Below are 20,999 nucleotides of genomic sequence, written 5' to 3'. Positions count from 1 at the left end.
TTTCTAACCAAAGCTGTCAAAAAGTGACTTCCGCTTGTATTACAAGTTACAAGCTTTTGATAAACGGGGCCCAGTACTTGCATGAAAAACATCGTTTAAATAATGAACTTATTCAAAGAGAACAAGATAAACGATTGCATGACTTTTCAACGAAACTGCGATTACTGCATATCTTGTTAACACGGCAGAATATAAAGGCATTAAAACGAGGGGGTTTATAACATAAATGGAGAAGTATTTTGACACGTCCTCTGTCCGGGTGCCCCCAATGTGGGGCATGAAGCTTTTTAGGGTTCCGTAGCCAAATGGCAAAAAACGGAACCCTTATAGATTCGTCATGTCTGTCTGTCTGTCTGTCTGTCTGTCCGTCTGTCTGTCCGTCCGTATGTCACAGCCACTTTTCTCCGAAACTATAAGAACTATACTGTTGAAACTTGGTAAGTAGATGTATTCTGTGAACTGCATTAAGATTTTCACACAAAAATAGAAAAAAAAAACAATAAATTTTTGGGGTTCCCCATACTTCGAACTGAAACTCAAAAATTTTTCATCTAACCCATACGTGTGGGGTATCTATGGATAGGTCTTCAAAAATGATATTGAGGTTTCTAATATCATTTTTTTCTAAACTGAATAGTTTGCGCGAGAGACACTTCCAAAGTGGTAAAATGTGTGTCCCCCCCCCCTGTAACTTCTAAAATAAGAGAATGATAAAACTAAAAAAAATATATGATGTACATTACCATGTAAACTTCCACCGAAAATTGGTTTGAACGAGATCTAGTAAGTAGTTTTTTTTATACGTCATAAATCGCCTAAATACGGAACCCTTCATGGGCGAGTCCGACTCGCACTTGGCCGCTTTTTTCAGGTGTCCGTGCTTCCACTATGGGTTCACAACTTCAAAGTGGAAGCATACTTGGACGTGTGACTGCGTCATATCATTTTTATATGGGGACAGTGAACGCGTTAAAGCGCACTCATTAAAAAACGGCCAAGTGCGAGTCGGACTCGCGCACGAAGGGTTCCGTACCATTACGCAAAAAATGGCAAAAAAAATCACGTTTGTTGTATGGGAGCCCTTAAATATACTTAAATATTTATTATTCTGTTATTACTATTTTTTTGTTATGGCGGCAACAGAAATATGTACATACATCATCTGTGAAAATATCAACCTAGACAGTTGATAACTATCAGGGTTCAGGAGATACAGCCAGACGGACGGACAGTGGAGTCTTAGTAATAGGGTCCCGTTTTTACCCTTTGGGTACGGAACCCTAAAAAAAACATTTTTTACAGGCAACATTTATATGTAAAATAATAATACTTTCGCTTTGTTGCACCACAATACAAATAAGAACAAGTGAAAGAGGCGTTATACACATTTGATAGAGCGAGAAAAAAGAAAACAGCAAAAGAAACAAGCAACGCAATCAGTAGTACCTGGCTAGGCTCCGATGGATCCTTAGTAAGCAGAGGGACAGACAGGCACATTAGACACAGACAAGACATCCTCTAGACTGAGCATAGTAACGCTACCCCCTCTGCCACAAATATACGGTAGTTTTACTCCATCTTCGAGTCAAAGTGTCTTTGTGTGACGTCCGTGTCTTTGAACGGACCAATCACGGCACGGGACTCGCTCACCTCGTCCCCCGCACCCCAGTATTTTTGGCAACATCGGTTTCATGAAATAATTGCTCTAAACTCCGTCTAGAGGATTCCTAGTCTATGCACATTAGATATAACAAAACACACAGTTACGTACGATTCACGTCGAACTAATGGAGTCAGGACCTATTTTATTAGACTCTAACTAATTTAAACCTTCTACACAGTAATTAAAATCCATATTTGAACGGCAGAGCCAATTGTCGTCGGCAGACGCATGGCGCGGTGCTGCCATTTAAATATGGATTGTAACTACTATACAAAAGGTTTCAATTCCTTTGACTCCAACCGTATGATGTGAATCGTACAATGTTGAATTAAGAAACGGAAGACACAGGTGCAGTAATTAACCTTTTAACCGCCATATAATTTGTCATCGCGCGTACTCGTGTCGCCGGCGGTACGAAGTGACACGAAGTTTTGTCTTATTATCTGACCGCGGCGAAATGAGCCCAATTTTGTATGTCTTATATATCAGTCTATGGCGGTTAAAAGGTTAAATAAACGCTGCTATAAGAAGATTGTCGATAAGGTTTTTATTGCGTTAATTTTATGGCGTAACATCTTGTTGTTAAAACGATATAAAAAGGAAATAAATTGGAAAGCTTGCAATATAATTCGTAACTGTAAAAATTTAGTAGGTATGATAATTTTGCCTAATTGTTGATAAGTCATAAAGAAATAAACTTAGCGATCTCTAATTTTAATACGTTTTGCGAGCAACCGTCACTTCAATACAAAATTTATTGAAAAAACGGGTCTTAAATTCACTTCTAAGTGGTGGCAAACATAAATATATTAGGTACAGTCAGCTGCCAATATTAGTCACATACAAGGAAACATATATCTATTGTATTTTACCCGATGATTATACTCTCCGGTTTCGGAAATCTGTTCATTATCCCAATACCCCTCGGATTCCACCTTTTCCATCTCACACTCTTTTAACTGTAAATAAATAGAAAGTGGAAGAAGCAGAGTAGATATTGTTTAGTGCAGAAAGACTTCACACACATAATAAAATGTAATAATTAATGTGGGGAAAACAAAATCAATCGATAAACAGTAAACACACGCTTATAGCGTTGCAACCACCACCTTTAGTTTGCAAATCGCATGTTATTGGTGCATTTTAAATAATTAAAATAAAAAATTATATCTAAAAAATAATTTTTTAAATAATACTACGTTATTCCAAGGCTTTTGTCATCGACATCAAACATTGGGTATTCTTAAATCTGAATACCAACCTAAAGGCTTCGTCACAAAGGCGCGTTTTCCGGGCGGGGCGTGAGCGGGGAGCGCCGCTTTTACATATAAAACACTCACGCCCCGCCTGGAAAACGCACCTGTGCGACGAAGCCTTAAGTCCATTAAATATGGGTCTTTAAATAATATAAACTAAAAACCAAGTGACCTTATCTCACTCTTTTCTATGGTTACACTCTCTTGCGTCTCTCTTTAATCCACGATTTTAAAGTATCTCTAACCTTGTATCCCATGACATAGTTCGCGTTGATATAGTCCGAGCCAGTGATGCCATCTATCTGTGAGAGCTTGACTCTCGTCTGGTCGTACGCCTTGATGTCGGGGTAGCGGTTCAGGCACTAACCTTGTGTCCCATGACATAGTTCGCGTTGATATAGTCCGAGCAAGTGATGCCATCTATCTGTGAGAGCTTGACTCTCGTCTGGTTGTCGCCTTGATGTCGGGGTAGCGGTTCAGGCACTAACCTTGTATCCCATGACATAGTTCGCGTTGATATAGTCCGAGCAAGTGATGCCATCTATCTGTGAGAGCTTGACTCTCGTCTGGTTGTCGCCTTGATGTCGGGGTAGCGGTTCAGGCACTAACCTTGTATCCCATGACATAGTTCGCGTTGATATAGTCCGAGCAAGTGATGCCATCTATCTGCGAGAGCTTGACTCTCGTCTGGTTGTCGCCTTGATGTCGGGGTAGCGGTTCAGGCACTAACCTTGTGTCCCATGACATAGTTCGCGTTGATATAGTCCGAGCAAGTGATGCCATCTATCTGTGAGAGCTTGACTCTCGTCTGGTTGTCGCCTTGATGTCGGGGTAGCGGTTCAGGCACTAACCTTGTGTCCCATGACATAGTTCGCGTTGATATAGTCCGAGCAAGTGATGCCATCTATCTGTGAGAGCTTGACTCTCGTCTGGTTGTCGCCTTGATGTCGGGGTAGCGGTTCAGGCACTAACCTTGTATCCCATGACATAGTTCGCGTTAATATAGTCCGAGCCAGTGATGCCATCTATCTGTGAGAGCTTGACTCTCGTCTGGTCGTACGCTTTGATGTCGGGGTAGCGGTTCTTGGGTTGGTTCTCGCGCGCTTCGGAGGCGTGTGTGGTGCGGTCCGGGTAGCATTCGGGGAGCATCTGTAGCAGCTGAAACGAAAAATATAAGTATAAAACAAAGTCGCTTCCCGTTGTCTGTCTGTATGTATGCTTAGATCTTTAAAACTACGCAACGGATTTTGATGCGGGGGTTTTTAATAGATAGAGTGATTCAAGAGGAAGGTTTATGTATAATTTGTTAACCCGTGCGGCCCCGGACCCGGGGCGGGTCGCTAGTTTTTTTTATATACGGATGTATAAAATAGGATGTGGTTAAACGAAAACTATATCATAGAATTCAAGCCGAATATCTTTTTTATATTATTAAAGTCTATTTTTTTATTCGGTAGACTGAAATGACAGTTAATAGTATGGAATGACATTTAGAATAGAAGAATAGAATAGAAATAATTTTCATTTCATGTTCATACTATTAACTGTCATTTCAGTCTACCGAATAAAAAAATAGACTTTAAGTGTCTGAACACAAACAAGGGTTTGTAATGAAAAGGCTCCGTCCCGAGGTTGATTTCAATGGCATTTTTTTGTCACTTGGAGTACTGATTAGCAAATTGCCAAAAGTTTGAAAACCTCGAATGTTTTTGGATATCGGATTATCACAAGACATAAAGGAAGTATCCATTTTTAAATTGGAATATTTCGTTCCGTATACAAAGATGTGAGTAATTTTTGAAACTGTATGTTCTATTTATCTTCAGCTAGAAGTTGGTAAGATATCGTACAGTCACCTGCTTAATAATATGTTACTCTTTGAAGGCCGCAAAAATATGTGACACGCTCTTATGACTCTACAAATAGGATCGTGTCAGATATTTTTGCGGCCTTCGTAGTGTAACATATTATTGCAGGTGATTGTACCATCACGCTCCGCAATTGCTACGCTATTTAGGGATCTACTTAAATTGGACACACCATAGCGTAAGTATGACACAACCAATAGGCTACATGACTAATTTTTTTATGGTATCAATCGATCGGGTTTGTTTTTAGGATCAAATGTCTATATCGGACCCATTGCATTAAAGTAACACAAAAGTCAGAAATTGTAGTCAAAGTCCGACAGTCGCACTTCACTCGCGAAACGCCCCATACAAAACGGCCAGAGGCCGTGACGTCATCGCCCACGTTGTAGTATGGACAAAACAAGAAAATTGCGTTTTTGTCGGTGAAATATTGCGTTTAAGTATATAGTTGCTATACAATATTTTTTTTGGTGAAATGTAAGGAATCGAATGGTACCCTTACTTTTATCGTTTTCGGAAGTTAAAAAAAAAACTTAAATTTTGAAACTTTCAGGTCCTGTATTTTTGTAATTTCACAATATTTTATTTTAATATCCACATTATTGTGATAAATTGCTCGTTTGCTATCTATTTTACTAGATTTTGTTATAAAATTCAACATGTGTCAACATCCCTATTTAGCTAGGACCCTAAATGGCGTAACGTAATGTTTTCTTTCTTTTTCTTTTTTGTGTAAATCTGTGTGACTATACTTGGTCAACCAGATCTTGACAGTAGAAAAAAGCGGCAAATTTGAAAAATGTAGGCGCGAAGGGATATCGTCCCATAGAAAATTTGAATTTCGCGCCTTTTTTTACTGTCAAGATTTGGTTGACCAAGTATATATTATTTTTTTTCCTTATTTTCTCGTAATGCATGTTAATTATAAGATGTAAGTAATTATTTTTGAAAAGATGTGTCCCGCCGAGTTTGTTGCCGGTCCCATAATGGGATACCCTCCTCCAATTGAGGGGGGATTTAAATCTTCTCGGGGCAGAGGTGTAGGGTTGGAGCCGGTCTACCTAGCTTTATTTGACGTTCATAAGCGCATTGTAATTATGCCTACTTGAATAAACTATTTTTTATCTTTATCTTTTATCTTTATCTTTATCTTATCTTATATATATTATCTGTCTTTGTAATTTTCCATTTTTCTTTTGTTTGATTTTGTGGATTGTTTTTTGTATACTGTCATTGTTGTAACTTTGAATATCTTGTGTGTATTGTGGCAAACAAATAAATGGACTATCTATCTAACGATCCCGTGTGGTGACTGTATAGTTTGTAGCTTTCTAGTAGACCCCGAAGGCTTATCCTATTATCTATTGTTCAGTAAAACCGCACGTGCTACTTACCTGCAAAAAAGGGTCCTAATTATTCTATTTGGCACCTGAGCGCGGGCTAGTCCAACGCTCAAAAAACCAGTGTAGGTGCGCTCTCCGGTAACGCGCCTTTGTTACGCATCTCGATGACACATTTTAGACTGGTTCTTAGCGTTCGACTCGCCGGCACTCAGTAACCGAAGTACCGATTTTTTATGCAGGTGGTTGTACGAGGGGTGTTCAAAATATTCTCGGTATGACAATGAAAACAAACAAGTACGAAAAGTTTGATATTTTTATTTTTCAATATACTCCCCCCCTATGTTCATACACTTAAAAGATCGATCAATTATTTTTTTTAATCCCTCGTAAAAATATTTTTTATCTTTCGTGTAAAAATGCTCCTCCACTGCCGCCTTCAATGCTTCATCGTCAGAAAATTTATTTCCACGCAGATCCTTTTTAAGATTGGGGAGCAAAAAGAAGTCGCTGGGGGCTAAGTCCGGACTATACGGTGGGTGAGTAACAGTTTTAAACCCACATTCAACAATAGCTGCCTTGGCAATATGAGCAGTATGGACGGGGGCGTTGTCATGCAGAAGCAGAATACCTTTGGTTAACTTTCCTCGCCTCTTTTCTTTAATTACATCCTTTAATTGACGTAGAATGTTAGCGTAGTACTGTCCTGTGATATTTACACCTTTTTCTTTATAATCGATTAGTAATACTCCTTCACAATCCCAAAATATCGTGGCCATGACCTTGCCAGCTGAAGGGATGACCTTGAACTTCTTGGGATGAGCTGAACCCTTAATGTGCCACTGCATGGACTCTTGTTTACTCTCTGGGTCATAATGATGAACCCAGGTTTCATCTCCAGTAACTATTCTTTGCAGCACCTCATCAGGATTTTCACCGCACAGGTCAATAAAATCGGAACAACAAGCTACACGCATGTCTTTTTGAAGCCGAGTCAGCATTCGCGGAACCCATCTTGCACTTACTTTTGACATATTAAGATGGTCATGTATAATATCATGTACGGTACCAATAGAGAGATTGGTTACTTGTGCTATAGATTTTACCTTCACTCGACCATCTTCCAATATAAGTTTTTCCACTTTATCAATATTTTCTTGTGAAGTAGCTACTACAGGCCGGCCAGGTCTAGGGTCATCTTCAATACTCTCCCTTCCGCGTTTAAACTCGCTTGACCACTTTTGAATGGTAGATAAAGAAGGAGCAGACTCACGGTAAACACAATCCATTTCCTCTTTTATGGTTTTTTGATTTTTACCCTGTTTTGTCAAGAATTTTATCACGCATCGATGTTCTAATTTAGTTAACATTGTCAATTCGCACAGGATGTTCATGTTTGTTCAGCAATTGCAGAAAAACAAAAGACTATCTCCGTTCGAATTATACTTTTTTTTAATGTCAATGAATAAACCTTAGCGGCCAGTAACGAAAGAAATTTTAGAAGAGGTCGTAAGATATCAATACCGAGAATATTTTGAACGCCCCTCGTAGCACGAGCGGTTTTTCTTAACAATAGACAATAGGATTAGCCTTCGGGGTCTATTAGAAAGCTACAAACTATACCTCGAATTCCTTCTGAAAGCCGTAGTCGGAGTCGGCCTGCCGCTCGGCGTATGCGGCGGCGAGGTCCTCGAGCGCGATGGGCGGCATGTCGGGCGGCGGCGCAGACACCAGCGGCGTGCGCCCGCCTATATGCCCCACCACGTATCTGTGGACGGGACCTTCGTTACCAAGGCTACAGAGACATGGTGGCGGTGCTGGGATTACAGATTGATATAGGGCAGCGGTCGGCAACCTTTTAGCAGTCAAGGGCCACATAGTAGTTAACGAAGTTGACGCGGGCCGCACTTTGTTAATATTTATGACTTTATCAGACATTGTCGTTTGACATACAAAATAGCCAGGGAGGCTCGCGGGCCGCAAGTGACAGGTTCACGGGCCGCAGGTTGCCGACCGCTGATATAGGGTAATTCGCCAGTAACTGGCTGCCCGAGACTAAAAATGAATTCTATTCTCCTATAAATAGAATTCATTTTAGTATAAGGCGGCTACTTATTGAAGGCTGGCCAGTTATTGAAACCTTATCCTAAAATGAATTCTATTTATAGGTGAATAGAATTCATTTGGTGGCCAATTACTAACAGTGGCCAGTTACTGGTGAAGGTACAAGGTCGCTACGGGTATCCCGAAGGATTTCAAGTGTTCCTGACGACATTTATTTTCAGGGACAAATTAAGTTTTTTTAAATCATAAGTATTGTCTAAATTGTACCGATAAAACGCCTTTTGACCGCGATGATGCCAATATCTGTATTATGAAAGTACTTTTCTCTTTATAAAATTTTCTCAGATAGCTCACTAGGTGGTACACATATTTTCTACTCATACATACATATACGCCTATTTCCCGGAGGGGTAGGCAGAGACCACAGATTTCCACTTGCTACGACCCTGACATACCTCTTTCGCTTCCGTTACTTTCATAACAGTTCTCATACACGCTCGCTTTTCTACTCATATGCCGTGTTAATTATTAGATTATTACCTCAGCGCGGCCTGTATGGGGTTGAGCTCGACATGTGCGTGACGCAGCGGCTGCTTGCGTACGCGCCGCGTGTGAACGACGCAGAAGATGATTGTAGCCAATAGGAGTAGAGCGGCCACACCGCAGCATATCTGTAAACACATAACCACAGAATAAGTAATAGTATTATCATACAGAACGGACACGCACCGGCCCGCCCCGACTCGGATTACCTCGCCCGCGACTGGCCGCGACATGAATGTGTGCGTAAGTCGCTCTACTGAGAGCATGTCAGGATTCCGTCAGAAACTCAATGACGCGTGTACAGACGTGCCGCGCACACATATAAACGCAAATCATTTTTGATGTATGGCGTGTCCGCCCTGTGACATAACAAATACAATACAAATATTACAAATCCTCTTTATTGCATACCTCAGAATAAATCATTTGTGTTTCCATGTACAGTCGCCATCAGATATATCGGAGCGGCTAAGGCGCTCACAAATATCTGAGCACGCCTAGTGTCAGGTCGTTGAGAGTGCGTGTTCAGATATTGTGAACGCCTTAGCCGCTCCGATATATCTGATGGCGACTGAACATGGAAACACAAATAATACATGAAGACAGAGGTAAACAACAGGCGGCCTTATCGCGGAGCGATCTCTTCCAAACACGAAACTCATTTTAACCATCAATTAGGAGGACATATCTCACTTTTAGCCTCCCAAGTCCTGAGTTCCTTTTAAAAGAACCAATTGAAATCGAATTTTGAACTACATATAATGAAACTGGTGGAATGCAAACTAGAACGACTGACTGATTTTAAGAATGTTGATATGAGTATCACATATGATTTTTAAGCTAAGAATAAATTTAAAAGTTGAAAAAATACTGTCTTGGGTGAGACTTGAACTCACGGCCTCTTCACAGTCCAAAGGCCGTGAGTTCAAGTCTCACCCAAGCCAAGACAGTAATTTCTACACTTTTAAACTTTTTCTAAGCTTAATACTCTTAATAACATCGTTCGCAGGCGTATCTGCTTGTTGAAAATATAAAAAAATTAAATATGATTTTTTACCTTAACTCAAACAAAATAAAGTCCATATTAAATTAAATAGTGTTACCTGTAGTGCAGTTTCCATGTTGTTGGCGGCAATGATCTGCGGCGGTATGGCCGTGTTGAGTGCATTAGTGTAGCTGCTGTATAGGGAGGGATCGTCCGTGCCCGCTGCAAAAAAAAAACCGGCCAAGTGGGAGTCGGACTCGCGCACGGAGGGTTCCGCACCATCAACAAAAAACAAGCAAAAAAACGGTCACCCATCCAAGTACTGACCTCGCCCGACGTTGGTTAACTTCGGTCAAAAATCACGTTTGTTGTATGGGAGCCCCACTTAAATCTTTATTTTATTCTGTTTTTAGTATTTGTTGTTATAGCGGCAACAGAAATACATCATCTGTGAAAATTTCAACTGTCTAGCTATCACGGTTCGTGAGATACAGCCTGGTGACAGACGGACGGACGGACGGACGGACAGCGGAGTCTTAGTAATAGGGTCCCGTTTTTACCCTTTGGGTACGGAACCCTAAAAAACATTCTTAACCTCACTTCCCACTTACATATACAGAATAATCCATGTCCATTTGCATTGTAGCATTACTACCATCTTTCGACAGAAGATTAAAACTGTTAGAACGCCATTTCACTTTGACACTTATTGTTTCATTGATATGTTATAATTTTGGCGTTCTAACAGTTTTAATCTTCTATCGAAAGATGGCAGTAAATTTACTGTGCCTACATAATTTACTTTGACAATCCGCCTCTTTTTCAATTTCTCTTTGGTCTCACATTTTGCTTAATGAGAGAGTGAGACGCAATGCACATTGGACGGGTGGAATACCTAAGAGATGTTAAAAAAAACTTACGTATTAATTCAACGAAGAGCGTATAGTTCACTGATGGGTCCAATTTCCCGTCTGTCGGCGTGATTAACTGATCCTCTCTGTAACAAAAATGTATCATGAGATATACCATAAAAAACCTCTGTTTTATAAGCACTTCTATCCGTTGTCTAGTTCAATTTTTTTGAAGTGAGCACTTTTTGTGAAGGGGAAAAAATGTTAAGTTCGCAACAGGTTACGTGACCGTAAGATTCGTAGGACGGACACGTGACCTGATCGAAAAACTGTTACAATGTCATTGAGTTTTCACTTCTGCCGGCACTCCCGGAGTGCAACCCGTTGTTTTTTTTTTATGAATGTAACACAGTAGTCTAACCTGGCGGCCAAGCCAAGGTGACGATCGCTATCGCTTCGCCATCGAATCGCTTCGTGTCTCTTTATCACTCTTCCATATTAGTGTGACAGTGACAGTTGCGTTTAGTTCGCTACGCAGCGTTAGCGATTGGCATGTTGGCTACGGGGCCTGGTATCCAAATACCTATCAGTCTTTACTACCTCAGTTGACTCAATATGGTAACTATCGGCGATAACTATAGCAATCTTCGCAGCTGTAGGGTGTTCTTATCGAAGCAGTTACACGTGGTGTTGCAGTCTTTACGTAATATAATCACACTGTATATTCAGATCTAAATTTATCTACTAATATGGTACCCAAATATCTCTTATTCTTCACTACTTCCGTTGTCTTGTCCCCAAAATCGGGCTTAGCAGTAACTATAGCAATGTTCGCAGGCGTATGGGGTTCTTTTCTCAGTAGAAGATCAAAACAGTGCGTGTTGCTGTCTTCGCGTAACATAATCACACTGTATATTCAGACCTAACTTTACCTGAACTCTGAATAATAGTCTTACCTCACATCCAACGATATTTTAGTCTTCTTGTCATAATCTGGCTCAGCGGTGACTATAGCAATCTTCGCAGTAGTAGGGGGTTCTTTTATCAGTAGACCAAAAAAACAGCGGGTGTTGCTATCTTACTGTATATTCACACTTATCTTTATCTGAACCCTGCATAATAGTCTTACCTTACATCCAACGATCTTTTAGTCTTCGTTACTTCCGTGGTTTTCTCGTCATAATCTGGCTCAGCGGTGACTACAGCAATCTTCGCAGTAGTAGGGGGTTCTTTTCTCAGTAGACGAAACAAACAGCGGTTGTTGCTATCTTACTGTATATTCACACTTATCTTGAACTCTGAATAATAGTCTTACCTCACATCCAACGATCTTTTAGTCTTCGCTACTTCCGTGGTTTTCTCGTCCACATAATCTAGCTCAGCGGTGACTATAGCAATCTTCGCAGTAGTAGGGGGTTCTTTTCTCAGTAGACGGAAAAAAACAGCGGTTGTTGCTATCTTACTGTATATTCACACTTATAATAGTCTTACCTCACATCCAATGATCTTTTAGTCTTCGCTACTTCCGTGGTCTTCTCGTCATAATCTGGCTCAGCGGTGACTATAGCAATCTTCGCAGTAGTAGGGGGTTCTTTTATCAGTAGACGAAAAAAACAGCGGTTGTTGCTATCTTACTGTATATTCACACTTATCTTGAACTCTGAATAATAGTCTTACCTCACATCCAATGATCTTTTAGTCTTCGCTACTTCCGTGGTCTTCTCGTCATAATCTGGCTCAGCGGTGACTATAGCAATCTTCGCAGTAGTAGGGGGTTCTTTTCTCAGGGGCCGCTCGAAGCAGCGGCTGCACGTGTTGTTGTCATCTTTACGTGGCATGGTCTCACTTATGTCGTCGCCGAGTATCAGTTCGACTTTGGGGAAATTATCGCTGGAAGGAAAGTATAGATGACTGAATAAGTAGTGTTCCGCATAGGGTTTTTTTTTTTGGGTCAGTTGGAGTTTCATTTTCAGCCAAGGCACCCATCGGGATAGGGCAGTTCTGGGCATAGGCGAGTAAAAAACCTACAACTACAATATCTAAGAACTCTCTGTGGTGTAAAAAAGAGTAAAGGATAAAGGAATAAAGAGTAAGCAAAGAGGTGTAAAATTCTTCCCCATTCCCCACGTAGTGGAGTCAATATAAAGTTAAAGTTACATTAATTGCACAGTCAAATGTTTCTACACGGGTGAATTATATATCATATTGACTACCCGGCTGCGAATTAACAACTTGATATCTGTTCCCGTTTTTGAGAAATAACATTTTTTTTATTTTATATTTTATACTACCTAAACAGTAATTTCACACTAGAGATTTTTTGAAGAATGGGCTATGAAGCTTACACGACTACACGGTCAGAATTTCTCCCGACAATAATATTAATTATAGATTTAATGAAAAAAACAATAACTTTGTAAGTTTTTCATGACCGAGAATATCCCACACTGAGAGAAAAGTTTACTATTGTGGTTAATAGTATTTGTTTCGATCATGTTTAATTTATCTGCCTGAGGAACTGCTATATTCGCAGAATAGCAGCATGATATTGGAAACAAACAGCAAATAATGTTCTACACAATTAATGGACACTTCTAGTTTTTTGACAGTAACTGTACAAGTTATTGAAGAATAACATACTTATTTTTCTCGCAATTATTAAATCAATTTCCAGCATAAAAAGTCAATGAAGTATGCTGTATTTCCAGGCTTCCACAGAGGCCAAGTCAAACTTTGTTTAAGATGTCAAAAAGATATCATTTTGTTATCATTCGCCCAACCGTCTCGCTCGCACCAATACATATTTCATCTAGTACGAGTGAAATGCACGCGCGAATGATATAAAATGACATCTTTTATAACAAAGTTCGAATTAGCATCAAGGTATATTAGGAAAATATACCTTATGACTTTTGGCATTGCGTTAAGGTTTAATAATTCAATGCATAAAGTGTCTGTGTTTATGTGAAAAATGATAGGTGTCAATTTTTATATCTATTCACAAAACGTTTAGAATACAGGATGCACAGTCAGATATAAATAGACCCTTGAAGTCTTACAACTATCTATGATACTGGATCTCAAGCTTATTTGGTTAGTAAGTACCGTCCACCAAGTTATACTTCGAATAGCCACCCGGACAAATTCCAAAGCTAATTTCGAATTTTAAAATTTGACAATTCACGAGAAGAGTAACGTAACGTCAAAGGATATGTTTGTCCCTTTTCAACGATCCTGTCATCCGATGCTTGAGTAGAGTGAAACTAAAAGAAGCAAATGTCAGCAATTCGTAACGCTTAGTTTTTGTTAGCGTTAGCGCATCGCGACATGAGAACTAGTATGAGCCTGGCCCTCGATTACGTATAATTGCAAGGAAACTTGGGATCAAGTTATCTTAGTCAATTTAGAGCAGTTGGAATTCAACTCATTGTGAAATTTTTGAACGTTTTCAAATAATTTGTTGGATTAAGTAGTAAAAGTGTTACAGTGTGTTATATATTTGTGATCTACTCACAAGGCCCTTTCATTTGGTACCCCACATGGTATGTTTAAAAGAAAAATGGTAAAAACTTTGCGTCATAGCAACTACCCTCACCACTTTCGCGCTTGTCATCTCATATATTTGTGTTCAGGATATTATACTGAATGCACTGATACCAAATATACTCATATCCGAGACGACATGAGCGTAAATTTTTCTAGAAGACTTTTCGAGAAAAGGCCAGGCTACAATATCTTTACAGGTTGATTGATACTGAGTGTATTAACACCATGTTCACCCATATCCAAGACGATATGAACGAAAAGTAACCTAAAGCCACCCTACCAACATTTTCGTAACAATGAGAGATTATTTCTTGGAAATAATGTTGTAATATAAACTCCTTGAAGAGCACCTACCTGCGAAGAGATCGTGCTGTCAAAGTTGTTAATGATTTAATATAATATTGTTAATTAACTAAAGTTTTATTAATGCATCATTTCATTTTATACACCGCGGGATTTAATAACCCGAAAGATTTAAATCACGTATTTTTGACGACAGTACGAGTAAATAATGTTATATCAACATGGGTCCAATTATATATTTTAATTAAACTACTATTTCAGTACAAATTAAATCATATTAATTTACCGCTTCTTTGTGAACAAACCTTTATTCAGAGAGTGAGCGAGTTTAATTAATCTCAAGTAGAGAAACAGAGAGCGAGCATGACATTTCATGAATCACTCCGATATCATACGATGCACGGCGAATGCAGTGACATGTGTTCCATGACAAGAAGTGTCAAGTTATGTCTAGGATCATGTTTACGTTGAAATTATTTCAATTGATTGGCACCTCAAAATACCACAAATTGTATCAAAACTATTAATTACTACAACAGTAGGTATAGTGCAGTTATTATTGTTGAAACTTTGCGATAAAATCTTTTCCTTTGAGTGAGGTAACCAAAGCCATTAACCATGATTATATCCGAAAGAAATCATGCCTCTTATTGTTTTAACTCATACTACAGCTGGAAAGGGATGATTACTTGAATGACCTTTTGTTAAAATATCGATCATGCTTATCAGTACGTATTTTAAATTCTCGATGTGTTGATTTATACTGAGTAAAGTAAAATAAACAACTATTTATTTAATTTAATCGTATGGCAAACTTATTGTAGAAATAGAAACGTACATAATTATAAGTCTACACTAAGACCATTCAGCCACTTTAAGGCTTCGTCGCTCAGGGTAATCAGGTCATCGGGCGGGCCGGCGGCATAGCGCGTTATGGGGCAGTCTTGGATTATATGCTGGATGGTTTGGGCCTCCGCACCGCAGCCGCAGGCCGGGGAGTCCACCCACCCACAGCGGTGTTTGTAATAGGCGCATCGACCGTGGCCAGTACGAAGTCTGTTCAGTTTGCACCAGTCTCTTCTAGGGAGGTCTGATCCCATTATTCTGGAGCCAGGCGTAATTTCGTTTCCTAGCTTTCCTGCCATTAACAAGCCCCAAGATTTCGTCCATTCGTGTTTAATATTAAAATCGGAACCGACCAGGTGTTTGGCGATGCTACACGAAGGATTTCTGGATTTGAGGCGTTGTTTGGTTGGCTCTAAAAACTCCTCGAAACATGGTAGGTTAGGATTGTTTTGGATCTTGGACGCTTCCCGGAGCAAGGCGTCCTTCCTCCTGAGATCCGGCGGGGCAATCCGTGACAGCACAGGGAGCCAGTGGCAAGGAGTAGACTGGAGCGTCCCGGATATGACTCGCATGGCTTTGTTCAGCTCGACATCAACTTTAGAGGTGTGGGCACTGCCTAGCCACGCCGCTGCACAGTACTCTCCTGTAGAAAACACCAGAGATAGCGCTGATGTTCGCAACACTTCGGCACTTGCTCCCCAAGAGGTGCCGCTTAGTTTTAGCACGATGTTGTTGCGACTCTGGAGTTTGCGTGCTGTGTTGGAGAGGTGCTGGTTGAAGGTAATGGAACGGTCGAGGATAAACAACTATGTTAAACAATTACGCTTTTTTATTAATTTAATGAATTAGGTTTTCGAAGTGTGTACCACCGTTTTCAGCACAAAGATTTAATTTTAAACGGATTTCATTATTTAGGTTTACAAAAGTGTTCTTTATTTCTTCGGAAGCCGTTCGAATTTTTATTAATAATTCTTCTCCAGAGTTCACTGGTGTTGAGTATTCCTTCCTTATCTTTCAGAGTTCCCCATAGAAAAAAACCAATGGCGTTAAGTCGGGTGACCGGGCGGGCCAGGTTAGGACGTTGCTTCCACGGCCAATCCACCTCTCAGGGTATTGTTCGTCTAGCCAATTTACGAACTTCTAGGCTGAAGTGGGTCCGTCGTGCCGGAAGCACATAGTTCTTCGGGTTTCCAAATCCGTACACAAAGTGAATATCCGCTAAATGAATTTTATTTATTACAGTCAATCAAATTTAAAGATGTTATCTTGCGCATATCTTGTGTGACATATGAAATATGTCATTTTATTGACATCAATTTCGTCATTTTCGTCAAACTATCAGCCAGTTATCGTAAAGGTAAATAGTTTGTACTCTCGTGATTGAGAACAGAACAAAATTTCGGTAGTGAAACCTTTTTGTAGGATATCAAACTTAATTAAGTGAAACTGGCTAATAACCATGTAGTTAGTGCGTCTGCGTGTAAAATTAGTTGGTGGCTACGTCACGCATAAGGGTGTGTTAGAATTGAGATTTTTTTACTTGTGATTTGTTTTAAATAATTAATATCTCTTAAATTAAGGGTTTTTGGACTATGTGTTATATAACTTTATATACTCTAATTAGGCTCTAAAATCGTTGGTTTAAATCTTTCGGGTTATTAAATCCCGCGGTGTATATAACCCTATTACCTTTTGAATGACCTTTTTCACGTTTTCTACAGCAATGCAGTCGACTGCAGCAATTTTGAAGCGCGACATTGCTACCGACTGCATTACTGTGGTAAATGTCAAAATCGAAGTTCCTGTCTGGATTTTGGCGTCCATTAAAAATAAATAATCAAAGGAGGTCATCGATCAAATGGGCCGGAGGACAAGCCATCGTTAACTGGTAGAGAATGCCTTATGGCATTAAGTCCGCCTCTTGTACTATAAGGTTTTTCTTTTGTGCAATAAAGATTAACCACTTTATTCATAAACTTTACGGGCCTGATTTAGTTCAATTATGTTTATCCCTTACTTACAAATACATAAGTTAAAGTGACAGATAAGGACAAACGATTATTACTATTATTAGCTAATTGAGGTTTGTAGCGCGTTTATGAATAACGGGGGTTAAAGAAATAAAATAAATACAGATGATGACAGTAATTATATACGCATTTTATTACGGAAAAAGATTTAATATTGGGTGTAAATGAAACGGGAATTGGAAATATAAAATAAAATTATATTATATTATTCATTTCCGTAAGTCAAACCATCATCTTTATTAGCATTGACATAACGCTCAACTTCGCACAAACCGTATGGTTTTTCACTAAGGAGTGATATATTCTCTTTACGCTAAACTTTATGGTGGGTAGACAAGTCTGTATACTTGTTTGGAACTAACTGCCACAGTCTGTCATAGCCATGTCATAGCCTCATAGCTGACATATGTGACGTATAGGAGATACCGCAATGCATGCATGCATTGCGCGTTTTATAGGAGCTTGGCCTGAGGTGTGTTAAGTAAGCGCGCAACGCATACCGATGAAACTGGATAAGATAGTCATGGGAGAATTAACGGTCGACCGGATCGCGAACTCTCGGCTGTTGAAGCGGAACAATCGTCTGCCGCGAACATTGAAGTGAGACGGAGATATGGAAGTCGATAAAACGTTCTCTACAGTGAATCAGTACCCGCCATTTAGGGTAATTTAAATAGCTTGGATGATTTAATAATGGTTTTATTCCATACAATATTACATATACGTGGGAGATTTTTTGTTGTTACACTAACATGAGAAAGAGATTTGAGAAAGTGAAAAACAAACCCACTGTCCATTTTCTCGAAGCAACGAAAACATTTTCAAAACAAAAATGGTTAATAGTAATTAAATGGATTAATTTACGTGAGAGATTTTTTTGTAGGATATAGTAAATATACAGAGCTTAATTAACATGTAATTGTTATGTACACATAGTTGTTATTTTTATATAAAAAAAATATTTTTAATAAAGAAAATTATTGGGAGCTGGTTTTGGTGTCAAGCTGGGAGAAAATATAAATACATAATGAGTATATGTTTGAGAACTGCATATTAAAAAATCTCGAGTGTCGGATTCATGTTTTGATATATTTTTTCTATTTTAATAATAGTTTGGATTTATTAAAACCATGTGACATATTTTGTGGAGATTTTTTTTTAAATATAGTATTTGCAACATAGGTTATCACATCTCAAAAAATCTCTAGTGTGAGAATTCATGTAGAGCTCTCATACATTATGAACTGTGCTGACCCGCCTAACGGGAGACGGGAGGGACCACCAAAATTTTTTTGTCTAGTTTTATATTTTACTATTTTGTCAACGTGATTGGTTTAAATTACAAGGGCAAATGGACAGACAGACAGTCGGACATGGCGAAATGTAAAGGATGACTCACGTTAAGCCGGGCCGTGTCCGGGCCGGAGCTTCCGGCGCGTCGTTTTCTATGGAAAGCATCACGTGATCACTTGTCATAGAAAAGTAAGCGCCGGAAGCTCCAGCCCGGACACGGCCCGGTCTAACGTGAGTTATCCTTACAGGCAGCCTAGCCAAGGTGACAATCGTTATCGCTTCGCCATCGAATCGCTTTGTGTCTCTCTATCACTCTTCCACATAAGTGTGACAGTGACAGTTGCGTTTCGATCGCTACGGAGCGTAAGCGATTGGCGTGTTGGCTACGCGGCCAGGTTCCTAGTTGACCGCGAAACCGTAAAAGCGAATGTAAACTTACTGGTTAAATATGTCAGTTACGTAAGCGCCCTCCTCGTAGTCCGAGTTGGCAGCGTGGGCTTCTGCCCACGTGATGACGGGCAGGTCCTGAGGGTTGGTGGAGATCCAGCCCTTGCCTTTAGGTAGACGCACTAGGTACACCCTGGAACAAACCGCCACGTTGTCACAGAATAAGTAAAAGCATAGAGAAATATAGTAAGACAAGAGTGCTCACTCCATATATCAGTTTTGGTACCAAAAAGACTATTAATTTCAGTGTCTACATCTAGCATCGAGTAGCGGAACTATCAGTACTGCTACTACTGCTACTTGACAATAGAACTGATGTATGGAGTGAGCAATCTATGTATTTTTTTCTCTATGGTAAAAGTATTATCATACAGAACGGCCCCGCACCGCCCCGCCCCGACTCGCATTACCTCGCCCCGCGACATGAATCTGGCGGACTTCTGGCGTCCTCTCAGTAAAGCGACTTACCTACACATACACAATGACGCGTGTACAGACGTGCCGTGCACACATATAAACGCAAATGACTTTTGATGTATGGCGTGTCCGCCCTGTGACACACAGGCTGTGACGTTGTTTAGTTTGCACAAGAAAGCTTCACCAGGCGTGACTCACTCCGCGATTTCGTCGCGTCGCTACAAGTACCTACAAGTACATGCGGCCCACAACAAATTTGGTGTCTAGCCATAGTAGTTGCCGCGCACTGCTACGGAACGGACGCCTGCTCGCGCTTGAGGTACCTAGCGGTCATATCTGTCGTAATAGACGCGTTTTGTTGGAGAGTGAATCTTCTGTACCTATTATTATTATTCAGAGCCCACTGTGTCTCACTGCTGGGCAAAGGCCTCCCCCCTCTTCCTCCACTCGTCTCTATTTAGTTAGTGCAATATTAGTACTATTATTTATTCTGTGGCTTCACGCCGAACCATTGACAGCATTTACGTACCTGTAACAGCAAATAGGGCCGTTTCGCTCCGGAATACGGGGAACCCGTACTCTGAGCGAATATTCAGAAGTATCCCCCTTTTTCTCTTCAACCTGCAAAAAAATATAGAATATGAACAATGCAATTCTTCGAGCAACACCGGGAAGGGAGACGGCATTCGTACTATTTCCCCTCTGCCGAAGCAAAGGTACAACTCAGGTGACTCGTCCGTACCCAAAAAGAGATCAAGATGTCGAATTTAAACTGTTGTGAGACATGCTAACATTGAATAATTTTACGGTTTAGACTCACTTGTTTTAAGTCACTCGCGCGACATGTTTCGGAGAGCCTAGGTAGGGGGAGTGACTTAAAACAAGTGAGTCTAAACCGTAAAATTATTCAAGATCAAGATGTGCAAGATTTGTCTTTGACGTGTGTCGTTTTCTATGATTTGTGTCGTCATTACAGATTGGATTTTGTGAGCGAGAAGTGCGACTGTGTGCACATTTCCCCCCGCAAAAAATGGTAGAATAATTTGTACGGTAAGATATCGCTTGGGCTCCTCCCTTCCGACATGTCGGAAGCCGGTGTTGCTCGAAGATGCAATTCGTTTTTAGTTTTTACAGGTCACAAAAGATATGTCAGGGTTGTCAGTTCATTGCACCACCTTCAGGTACCCTTGAGATCAGTATGTACCGTGTAATCCCTGTCTGGATCTAAAGTCTATTTTTTTATTCCGTAGACTGAAATGACAGTTAATTGTATGAACATGAAATGTCATTTCATACTATTAACTGTCATTTCAGTCTACCGAATAAAAAAATAGACTTTAATCTAATATTCAGAGCCCGGAATGTTCGCGGCAAAACAAAAGACCGGCGCAATCTTGCTAGAGTTAGAAAAATGTATCTGAACTCTAGCAAGATTGCGACAGTCTTTTGTTTTGCCGCGAACATTCCGGGCTCTGCTAATTGACCGAAGCGTAGCGAAGGTCTACGTTTTGACTCGGGCATTTTGCTTTTGTATGTCCGGATGT

At 40.1% G+C, this 20,999-nt stretch overlaps 1 protein-coding gene across 1 annotated transcript in view; it reads right to left on the bottom strand.

Annotated features, from left to right (window-relative positions):
- LOC134658512 (tyrosine-protein phosphatase 69D) overlaps nucleotides 1–20,999 on the bottom strand; it is a 49,873-nt gene that overhangs the window by 14,837 nt on the left and 14,037 nt on the right. Inside the window, exons 8-16 of the mRNA XM_063514198.1 lie at nucleotides 19,985–20,076; nucleotides 19,031–19,171; nucleotides 12,251–12,463; nucleotides 12,065–12,199; nucleotides 10,643–10,719; nucleotides 9,841–9,944; nucleotides 8,735–8,865; nucleotides 7,754–7,898; nucleotides 3,892–4,077 (exon numbers count right to left, since the gene is read on the bottom strand). Coding sequence (XP_063370268.1) covers nucleotides 3,892–4,077; nucleotides 7,754–7,898; nucleotides 8,735–8,865; nucleotides 9,841–9,944; nucleotides 10,643–10,719; nucleotides 12,065–12,199; nucleotides 12,251–12,463; nucleotides 19,031–19,171; nucleotides 19,985–20,076 — 1,224 coding nt within the window. The remainder of the gene's footprint in view (nucleotides 1–3,891; nucleotides 4,078–7,753; nucleotides 7,899–8,734; nucleotides 8,866–9,840; nucleotides 9,945–10,642; nucleotides 10,720–12,064; nucleotides 12,200–12,250; nucleotides 12,464–19,030; nucleotides 19,172–19,984; nucleotides 20,077–20,999) is intronic.

Source organism: Cydia amplana, chromosome 22, assembly GCF_948474715.1.
Source record: "Cydia amplana chromosome 22, ilCydAmpl1.1, whole genome shotgun sequence".
NCBI classification, from domain to species: Eukaryota; Metazoa; Arthropoda; class Insecta; order Lepidoptera; family Tortricidae; genus Cydia; species Cydia amplana.
Note: the sequence above shows the minus strand (reverse complement) of the source record. Positions and strands in the feature narration are given on the sequence as shown.